The 11,357-nt window shown below is 37.1% G+C and overlaps 1 protein-coding gene across 2 annotated transcripts; it reads left to right on the forward strand.

Annotated features, from left to right (window-relative positions):
• The first annotated feature begins 3,021 nt into the window (after positions 1-3,021).
• tor4ab (torsin family 4, member Ab) lies at positions 3,022-11,077 on the forward strand. 2 transcript variants are annotated; one of them, XM_056254779.1, is made up of 4 exons: positions 3,022-3,217; positions 3,310-3,334; positions 9,318-9,677; positions 9,974-11,077. In XM_056254779.1, the coding sequence occupies exons 3-4, from the start codon at positions 9,354-9,356 to the stop codon at positions 10,787-10,789; spliced, it is 1,140 nt and encodes a 379-aa protein (XP_056110754.1). In that variant the 5' UTR covers positions 3,022-3,217; positions 3,310-3,334; positions 9,318-9,353; the 3' UTR covers positions 10,790-11,077. The 2 variants fall into 2 exon arrangements, with proteins under 2 accessions (XP_056110754.1, XP_056110755.1); XM_056254780.1 differs by having other exon boundaries at positions 3,022-3,213; positions 3,296-3,334.
• Positions 11,078-11,357: the final 280 nt, after the last annotated feature.

Consider the following 11,357-nt stretch of genomic DNA (forward strand, 5'->3'; position numbering starts at 1 on the left):
TCAGATGCCATCAAAATACAGTTAAAACAGTAATATTGTGACATATTATGTTTGCAATTTAAGCTTGTTTTCTTGGATATATTTTAAAATGTCATTTATTCCTGTGATAGCTATTTTCAGCATCATTACTCCAGTCTTCAGTCAAAGTTTGTCGTGTCCCACTTAACTCAGCACTGCTTATTTGATTATTATTTTAGAACAGTTTATTGAAGACTTTTTAAAAAAAAGAAGAAATTAAATCCCTGAATCATCTGAAAAAGTGTCCGGTCACTGTTGTGCTCGATTGAACAGCAGGAGGTACAAAGGGATATTCTATGAAGTGTATGGAAATGGCATAGAAAAAAGCTTCCTCCCACCATGTTGTAAATATATATCACGGCTCTTTCGGGCTGATAAAAGAGTCGCTCTTGTCTCTCTGAGGTCAAGGCCAATATCATTTACCTCAAACAAAAAACAAGCAGCGTTACTCACCAGCCCTCCCACATACAGTGAGCTTTCCTGATGGCTCCTCCACACGGGTGTGTAATAATCATCCCTTTCCTTTCTTTTCAAATTCCAACAGGAAACACTCTATAGTAGACCAATGATTACTTATGATTTAATGCTATATTTGACTAATAATATGCTTACATTTTTCTGCTCAATATTATATATTAATTCAATTTATTGTTAATAATAATTATTATATAATCAAATCAATTCACTAACAATATATATATATCTTTATTATTATTATTTTGTAAACATTCATAGTGCATGTTATGTTTAAATTGTTGTCTAATAATTATTTATATAAAAAAGCATTAGTATTTTGTTTCTAGGTTAAATTACACCGTGTTTTGCCCCTACACTGTATGACATTAAATAAATATGTTTTACAATTAATTCAGAACTGCAAATCACAAAAGTGCAAGTTTTTAATGTTACTATGGAAATAGAAACTCAATGCCCACTCAAGATTGTGACGCAATTGGTCATTCAGTTTTGTGTAAGCAGACACACACAGATGACGAACTTTGTGACAAAGAGGGAAACATCCCTCAGGTGAAGATATGAACTTTCATGGTTACATTTGTGGTACATATTGGGGTACATAACTTGGGATACCACTGTTCATAATTTATTTTGCTAGGAAAGTTGCTCCTCCAGCAAACCTAATTGAATAATTAGTGAATCAGACTGCAAATAATCTCAAATAATACTGCTTTCTGTTCCACTCACAGATCAGTTATGTAAATGTTATTTAGATAATTTGTGAACAATGTAGAAACATGCCAGATGGGTCATTCCTCAAGCACGGTGGCATCTCATTTATTTATTTATTTGTCCATTCATAAAATTACACTGAAGATTAGGATTAGAAAATGGTTATTTACTATGGGTGGCATGCTTTTTGATGATACTTTTGTAAGACTGGAAAACTGGAAACTGGGTGAAGAGATAGACCACTGGTCTATGAGACAAAGGACCTTGGCAAATTAACATTTGAACTCTCACACACACACACACTTCTTCCCCGCATCCCCCACTCTCGCAGTGACACATAAAAACTCACATAAGAATATCTATGGTTTGATGTGAATGATTATCATTGAGTATTATGTTTGGTATCATTTGAAATGTCTCAGGAATGAGTGGTACAAATGTCTCATTCCCAAAGTATAAAACAAAAGGTAATAAGGTTTTTTAAGAGTTTAGGGATATCTGGCACACAAATGAATGTGGTCTCCTACAGAAGGTGTGAACTCAATGCTAATTTCCACTGTTAGCAAATGGTACCATGTAAATTTACTTCTGCCCCCAGTAAGTCTGGGGGGATGAACACAGTAAATTTCCACTGTGAATACAGGTTTACATATGAAATGAGGTCTGGCTATTTAATGGAAGGCAGCAAGGGATCGTGGCTCTTTCTGTATCTCAGATAGCCCGTGGATGCTGAGTCGCCGAGACTCAGCATTCATGTATTTCATGTCGGGTAAAAGATTTTCCTCTTTGTCCTAAAACATTTGATGATTTGCATTGATTATCTTTCAATTGATTATGGAATTGTTATAATACATTTACCTGACATAATAAATTGTTATATTTGATTATTCTAACAGACTTTGATATTATTTTCATTGGAGTTAAAAGAAACAGTCAAACATTAACGTATACTTAATGGTGCACAGATATCATTGAAAAACACTTTCATTTTATGGAGTCAGATGAAACGAGTTAATACATAAGATAAAAAGTATTACATTTAATTAAATATCCCTTTGCCATTGGAAGAGACGGAACGCGCATGTGACCTTCACCGCTAATTTGAATGCCGCCCTTGGATCGAATTAGACGGACTTACACTTTTTATCAAGTAAAGGGCCTTAAATTGAGAATAATTTTTATATTGGAACAACTTAGGTTTACATGATTATCTATACATTTGATACGTGAGTATCAAATCCATCAGGGTTTTGAGGAACGTTTATTTGTTCATCATTGAAGAGATCATCATTGCATTATATGTTTTGATTATAAATCTAAGCATTAAATATAATCTTACTGAGACATTATTTAGAGATACAGTGACGACTGGTGTTCATATGCATTTTATGTAAGTATCCACCATTATGTAATGCAGATCTCATTGATTTATATTACAAGCAATGAGAATTTCATCATACTTTTTGTTCATATATATATATCAGCAACTGCACCATACATATTTTGCTCAGTTTGGGCCTCTGAATAAAACAGGTGTTTTTTCCCTTCTCAAATATGAGCTCCATTTTCTCACTATATGAGCCATAAAAGCCAAATATAATGTACTCAACATTTTGTCTAAAGGTTTCTGACTATTATTTCATATGGCAGGCTTTACATGGTTACGAGATTTTGATTAACAGTCTTAAATGGCATAGCTTTTAAATGGCATTTTAAATGGGAAAAGTTGGCTATGGATATAGGCTATTGTATGTGGTTCATGGGACAAGGAAAGGAAAATGTAAAGAGAGATGTGAAGTGACAGTGGGACGAGAGGGTGGAGCTCAAACACAGAGATGGTGTGATGGAAATAGGAGCGAGTGAGCAGGTAGTCGAAAGGTGTGCATGTGTGTTTGAGGAACATCGTCTTCTTCATATCAATCATCATCATCAAAATCACCATCTTTGAGGACAAGAAGCAACACTCAAGGAGAAGCAAGCAAGCAGACGCCTCATGCAGCTTTGAAGGTCTGTTTTTTTTTTTAGTTTTTTTTTTTAGTTTAACCATGCATGTCGATCATAGATTGTCATGTTTTTCTCTTTATCACAGTGGTATCGTTGCAGGTGATACCAGACTCATCCATGAAAGGTAAAGGCCCATATTGTGTTTCATATCCATAAAATCAGGCAAGTCTAGGCATCTGACCCTGCTGTTGACAACAACAACAAAAAAGAGAACCGTAACATGTTTTTGTAATCTCCTCCATTTCTAGATCATTTTCTGTCTCCATATTCATTTTTTACATTAGTGCTTCTGAGCAACAGGCCCATTTGCATGGTGAAGTTTGCATAACTGCCCTCACAGAGTTGTGTGCAAACAAACACCATTCTCCAGTCATCCCTTGAAAGATGGAAATATACAGTTATGTTTTCATATATGCATCTATAGGAGTATTTGAACTCTCAAGTCGCACTTAAAGGGATAGTTCACCCAAAAATGAAAATTCTGTCATCATTTACTCACCCTCATGTTGTAACCAAACCTGTATGAGTTTCTTTCTTCTGTTGAACACAAAAGAAGATATTTTGAAGAATGTTGGTATTCAAACAGTTGACGGTGGCATTGAATTTCATAGAAGGGGAAAAAAAAATACTATGGAAGTCAATGGCTATCGTCAACTGTTTAATTACCAAACATTTTCTAAATATCTTCTTTTGTGTTCATCAGAAGAGAGAAACAGATACAGGTTTGGAACAACATTTACTCAATGGTGACAGAATTTTCATTTTTGGGAAAACTATCCCTTTAAAAATGTCTGAATGCCTTTGCATTAGATAACAAAATATCAGGTGGCATTTATATTTACGGCAGACATCCCAGGTGAATAGGGTAAAACAAAAATATACACCATACTTCCTCATTGATTACATTAAGAATTGCAAAAAAAAAAATTGTATCACAAGTTTTCTGAAGTATACAAACGAGGGAGTATCTAATCAAATACGCTCTTATTTGCATACATTGCCAGAACAGAAATCTGAACCTTGAATGAAGCCAGGTTCGAAAAATGTGTTACATTTTGTCAACTTCTTTGAATCCAAGGTTTTTGAAGTGTAGATCTAGATTTGCTATGCTTTTAGATGATTTTTATCTTATTTTATCAGTTTGTGTGTGTTTGAGTTTCTGCTTCTGTAACTAATTTACTTTTGGGGTTTAATAAAGTAGTATCATATCGTATTGTATTGTAGAAGGGATTACTGGTATCTCTTTTTATCACTCCATATATCAGAAAACCCTGTCCACAGCCAGAAAAAAAAATATCACCATGTTTTTAGGAATTAAATGTTGTGTAAAACCAGGCAAATGATATACATGTATGAACAAACCCTTCGGTAAAAACCTTCAGAATATAGATACACTTACTAGACACACAATAGGCTTTTTTTCTCTGATTTTGGAAACTCGATCGACTTAAAATGCTTCCAAGATCGACGGGTTGGTGATTCCTGTAACTGTTTTACGGTCAATGACAAGAGTAGCCTACTAATCAGCTGTCTCACGAACTTAACCAGCACATTTATCCCCACATAGCAAAGCCATAACACAGCGAGGGAGAAGAATTAAGTTACATGAAACAATCCAACTACATATTTACACCACTGACAAGGGAAAAGTCACTACTCACGGTGTTTATGACTAGCTTCCTGCGGCTTCTCTTTCAAGGTAGTGACGAAACGCGCTCTGTAGCGCTGTTTGTTCGCGTTCGGCTACTGTAGAAACATGACGTCACAAAATGGCGACCTTCATAGAAGGGGATTCCCGCGCCTATGTAGATATAAATGCCTCATTCTAAGGTAATAAAAACATTACGGTTTATTAAGTAAGTTCTTTATACACCACTGAACACATAGTTATGGATGTCATATTGCATTTCTGTTAATAAATACTCAAAAATGTTACACACTGCACCTTTAATCAGAACATTTAAGTTTTTTGACCTTGGAAGCATGTAAACCTATTTTAGGAGACCAACAAAACAAAATTAGGAACCTTTAAAATAGCATAATATGGGGTACTTTAATTGAACAGTGCATGAAAAAACAATGTTTTTGCCTGTATGGATAGCACATGCATCTGAGCGTAGACACTTATCGCAATGAGATTCAATGAGCCAGAAATCTCCACTTCAGTAGCACTTAAAAACGTAAAAGGTGTATGTAAGAAAGCGTTCTAATACATTTTGAGACCATTATTTAACACAAAAATTCCACACATAAACAATGGCATATTGTTATACAGACAGAACCAAAGGCTCCGTCTCTAATTTAAATGCTAGTGTGTTATACATCAACTTCCTGTTTGTGCGTTTTTTGTGAAACAAAACGGCAGTGTGAGTGTAGACAGTTATGCAAAATCGTAAAGTCATCTCAGACACATCCCTTTCTCTTTCTCTGCCCGGACATGTGGAGCTTAGGATGATGTGCCCAGGGTAATACACATGAGAGCACTTTGACGTAAACTTTGAGAGAAATTCATGTGGACTTCCCCTGAATGCATGTATCTTGAGTAAATAGAAACTAGATTATTTAATTTTCTGAAGAAGATGTGATTACATTTTCTTTTTATTACAAAATGTGAATGGTGTTGCTCATGCAAAAGATGCCACCATTACATTGTGTGTTGTAGGTGATTTCCAGTACGTTGATGTGCAGTTGCTAAGAGGTTCTGAGTAGATTTAGGCCATTGCTACGCAGAAAAAGAAAAAATGCCGATCACAGGGAGTAGGAACCTGAGCGGGGCTAAATCAAAGAAAATAATAAAACAAAACCCACACTTCAACTACATCCCATTCCCAATAAACTACCTAACGCAACAAGACAAAGAAAGAAAAAAAAGTCTCCAGCGTTCAACACGCCCTACATAATCTACACTAACTGAAAACCTAAAACATACAAGGATGGCACCCGCTCCTTACCAAGTGTGTTAACAAGCATTTTTTAAAATTTCATTACAATTCTTCAGTACATCAGTACTTTTTAAGTACCTTCAGGGCATGGTGCCGATGAAATTTACCGAATTTTGTAACGATGCGCCAATGCGTTTATAAAATATAGCATTTTACAACAAAATTCAAAATGGCCATTGTCTAAAATGGCCGATATAGGAAAATTTGGAATCAAATCTTAAGAGACCAGATTTGTGATTTTTGGTTAAACCGTTCAGAAGTTATGAATGAGCACAAATAACCATTTTTCTAACCATCTCCTGACCACTAGATGGCACTACGCCAAAACTGTGCTGGTACAATCAGGTCATAGTTATAGATAGATACAGTATATACACATAGATGCTTCAGTAGCGGCTGTTTCTATGGGCTGCAATAAAAGCAAGCTGTCCGCCATATTGGAACAGTCAAAGCCGGTCCGTGAACACGTGTATGAATATCTATAGCTATATGAAATAGACTTCAGCAGAAGGTTTTGCTAAACTAACACAATACAACAAGACGAAGGTGTCAGCTAACACGACAATAAAAAGTTACCATAGCAAAAGTAAAAACATTAAAAGTACCATGGAAAAACTTGTAACATTGAGTTAATGTAAAAGGTTGTAAACCTCACCTGTAAAAGGTTATCCCATTTCTTCGAGAATTTAAATCTCAGCAGTTTTAAATTCTGCAATTAATTCATTCTAATAAATGTAATCTTACTGCACTTTATCTCTGTGACTGCTTTAAAGCGGACAGAATGCTAGATCTACCGACCTGTAACTAACAAAAATAACCATCATTCCTGTCAAATATTGCTCAATGCTGGCAAATGACCATGGCTTCACGTTGAGCGGTTCTTTGTCTCTTTGCCAAAAACGTTTAATGCACAGCTGGCAGTGGATTATGCCTTACTTGTAGCCTGTATCAGAAATGTGCTTTTAAAGTGAGCAAAGAACTTTCTCAATGACCTTGAAAAGCCTTGAAATGTGAAATCCATTTTTGAGCTGTTATTGAACAGCTTTTTAATAAAGCAGTTACTCTAGGTTGATTTGGGGTCGAATTCTCTTTAGAATTGATTTGTCTTGTGTTATACTTTCCTTGCCTAAGGTTCATGCTTTACAATTTACATCCACTCTATACACACACACATACACACATCTCTACTGCTGCCAAATCCAGTCTCTTATTTAGCCTCTCAATCTTAATTACCTCTAATTATCATGCGTTTGCCAAGATACAGCAAAATGTAAGACTATTCAAATCCAGTCACGCTAACTACCTCGACCCGTAGCAGAACTGCATGAGCTACTGGCTATAAGAAACACGGTCACCGTGATTTTGCCAAGTCATGTTCCTGCTTCAACATATTTTGTTGATCCTGAAACAACATTCCTGTCTGAAAATGTAGTCCTATCCCTACCCCTTAACCTAACCCTACCCATAAATTATCCCTAAAATCAGAGGGAAATGATAAGTGAATAACACTAACTCAACACCTAACCCTGCTTGTAAGCCTAAACTTGGCATAAACTGTAAACGTGTCCCTCAAATCTGATTGGTTGATTAAGAATGTTGTTCCAGGATCAACAAAGAAGGCACTGTAAGATTTGGATTAAAGCATTTACCAAGTGAATTACAGTTTTTTTCAATTGTTTACACGCAATTTTGAAAACCGGGTTCTTTTTTTCAAAATATAATCACAATTATCCAAACACCACACTCAATTTGCATAATTCCTAGATTGTTTGCAAAATGACACACTTCTGTCAAAACATACACACTTCAGTCAAAAGATATACACATATTTGTGAAAATGCTATTAGTTTTCATTTAACCAACACAGTCCTCAATGATCAGACAATATTGCAGCCAGTTTCACACGGCTGTGATAAATAAAAAACACATTTGTAAAAAAACTATTTTTAGGAAATAGCATGTGCTAGATTTTTGGCCAGACATTGTTATGTAAGAGATTATTTAGATGAAAAAAAAAAAAATAGTGACAAACCCACAACATTCTTCATGATTAGTTTGAGATATAGGGAGAATGTACACAAACAGGCCTACTATAAACTTGCCAAGCACTGCACAACACTGATTTCTGCAGACTCATATTTCAAGTATTTATTTACAGTATTTCTTACCATAATCAGTTACAGTAATCAACCAACAAAGAAATCAATGAAAAAAATAAAATCTGTAGACAAATAAAAATTACTGCATGAAGTACATACAGTTTGACTACATACAGTTTGATAAAAACTACTGTAAAAGCAACAAGAATACTGTAACTATTCAGTTACAGTATCAACCAGAGATTTGGTTGATCTCTTTGTCCAGCTTCCATCAGTGTCAGTCCATTGTTGATAACATGGTCAATAAGTGTTGCACGTATTTCTTGAGTCAAATTTGGTCCTCGTCTTCTTTGTTCAGGTTCTATCAACTCTTCAAGTCCTTCTCTACCTCTTCCTCTACCTAGGGCTCTTCCTCTATCTCCTTCTCCTCTTCCTCTATCTCCTTCTTCTCCTCTTCCTCTACCTGGGCCTCCTCCTCTACCTCCTTCACCTCTTCCTCTACCTCCTTCTCCTCCTCCTCTACCTCCTTCACCTCTTCCTCTACCTCCTTCTCCTCTTCCTCTACCTCCTTCACCTCCTCTTTGAGCTCCCCCTCTTATTCTCACTCTTCTTCTTCTTCTTCTAGCTCCTTCCATTTTTGTTGAAGACAGGTGAACTTGAAGACAGGTGAACCTGCTGCCTTTTATAGCACACCTGAGTGCTGCGTTTTCAAATTAGCACATGTGTGCTTCCACACCTGGTGGATGTGCATATCCAATTCATTCATTAGTGTGGTCAATGGCAAACCGGGGCTTTGTAATGACAAGGAAGTAACCTCACAATCCTTATCTGTGTCTAAGGTGTGAAAATGTGTGTAGAGTTTTACAAATTACTGTGTGTAATGTTTTGCAAAAAGGGTGAAGCTGACAACGTGCTTACAATTGTGCAAATCTAGGCTGGTGTTTTGCTCCTTGAGTGTAAGGTTTTGCTAATAGTGGGAAAGTTTTAATTTTAGTGTGTAAGCAATTGAAAAAAACTGTAATACAAATGTTTAACTATTACATGGTCTTATGTTTGTTTCTCTCAGTATTCCAGACTGGTGGTGGACTGTAAAGGGGTTTCCATGGATCTTCAAGTGGAAAAGGCGAGAGGAGATGAGGAGAAGGAAGGTGGGCGAAGTCCATCTATGTTCTCCCCACAGCTGAAAGCCATGATGCGAATCAAGAAAAAGTACCTAAAGAGATCTAATTCAGTCAGGTTGGCTCATAGCACTAACTCCGTTGTCTCTGATGGGAGTTTGCATCCTAAGAGCCCCCAAACCAGAAAGTCCAAGCGAAGGAAGTCCCGCGTGATGTTCCCTAATGACACTCTGATGTTCAAGCCAAAGATAGAGCGCAGTCGAGCGAAACCTTTCCTAGTGCTCTTTAGCGTGATCGTCTTCGTCCAGGTAATTCTTCCTGTTCTTTTCCTTGGGTGCCATTTCTTTTGTGCCAGAATTGAAAAACCACTAAATTGAAAAACACACACTCATTGGATTTGGCACAGGTTTTACACCAGACGCATGCCCAGCACTGAGAGTGCTGAGAGTACTAATACTCTAATGAGAGTCAGTTGACATGTAGTTGCAAAGTTACTCATAGTTAGTAGAATTTCTAAAGTGGATCGTCAAAATAAAGTATAACCAAAGCTTTATTAAAGGTGCCTTCCAATTATTCTTTTTTTAATCAGTTCCTGTTCTCCCAGGTCTACAATGCCATTGAGAATCTGGACGACCATGTTGTAAAGTACGATCTTGAGGGTTTGGAGAGGACGTTGCACAGGGAGGTGTTTGGCCAGTCGGAGGCGCTAGAGGAGCTAATGGACCATCTGAACGATTACCTGTCCACTTATGCCCACCAGCAGCCCCTCGTCCTGTCTTTGCACGGGGCGTCTGGCGTCGGGAAGAGCCACCTGGGTCGCCTACTGGTACGGCACTTCCGCTCCGTGGTGGAAGACAAGCTAGTGGTGCATTATTTATCCAAACACCACTGCCCCATACAGGAAGCAGCGCAGCACTGCGCCTCCACACTGGCTCGCCGTATAACTGAGGTAGTGACTCAAGCCGAGGAAGAGGAGCAGATTCCCTTCTTCATTCTGGATGAGGTAGAACTAATGCAACCTCTGCTGCTGGACATCTTGCAGACGTTTCTTCAGTCAGATCAGACGAATGAGTTTCTCAACGTGATTTACATTTTACTCAGCAGTCTGGGGCAAAGAGAGATCTCAGCTCACATTCTTCAAAACGCCTCCACCGCCGGAGCCCATAAACAGCTCCGACAGGCCTTGTCTCTTGTCCATCCTCTATGGATGGAGCCAGTAGTCGAGCTTATACCTCTTTCTCTGCTGGAGCGGGAACACATTATACAATGCTTTCAAGAGGAAATGACACTGGAAGGGTTTTACCCCGAACTCAGTCATGTAGATAGGCTGGCGGATGAACTGGCCTATCACAGAGCGGCTGGAAGACAGTATGCAAAAACTGGATGCAAACAAGTAGTGGGAAAAGTTAACCTGCTTTGAGAGATCTGAGTGAGTTCTGTTTGAAAATGTGCACTATTCAGCTATTTTCAGTTACACAAATACAGCTCCTATCTACAGAAAGACCGGAATCTCAAAAACAACTTGCTAAACTCATATTTCAAATACACTACCATTCAAAGGTTTAAGGACAATAAAGAAATTAATATTTTTTTATTCAGCAAGGATGCATTAAATTGATCCAAAGTGACAGTAAAGATATTTATAATGTTACAATATCAAATAAATGTTGTTCTTTTGGACTTTCTATTCTTCAAAGAATTTTTTGGGGGAAAAGCTGTAGTGACAAACTTTTTTAACTCAAATGATGTGTCTCAGTGAAGTATTTCTCAAAAAAAGTAACAGAAATAGGCTATGTAAGGAATTTTTCTGGCTGCTTGGTTGAATAAAAGTATCTTAAAGGAATTTTCAATAATATATTTGTGTCAGAATGTTGATTGCCATAGAAAATAATTTTGATGACCCTCAAGATCATATGAACAGAGAAATGATTAACAACATAGTTTGTTTTTCTTGTGAAAACATTAAAGTGAGATGACGTTGAGATTAC

Source organism: Rhinichthys klamathensis, unplaced genomic scaffold (assembly GCF_029890125.1).
Source record: "Rhinichthys klamathensis goyatoka isolate OS25496 unplaced genomic scaffold, OSU_Roscu_1.1 h1tg000114l_1, whole genome shotgun sequence".
Classification (NCBI taxonomy): Eukaryota; Metazoa; Chordata; class Actinopteri; order Cypriniformes; family Leuciscidae; genus Rhinichthys; species Rhinichthys klamathensis.

Bases quoted from the DNA above. Each gene is read 5' to 3' on its own strand.
- tor4ab (XM_056254779.1), top strand. From the start codon at position 9,354: ATGGATCTTCAAGTGGAAAAGGCGAGAGGAGATGAGGAGAAGGAAGGT. The intron at 9,678-9,973 runs GTAATTCTTCCT...CTGTTCTCCCAG, and splicing joins GCGTGATCGTCTTCGTCCAG to GTCTACAATGCCATTGAGAA.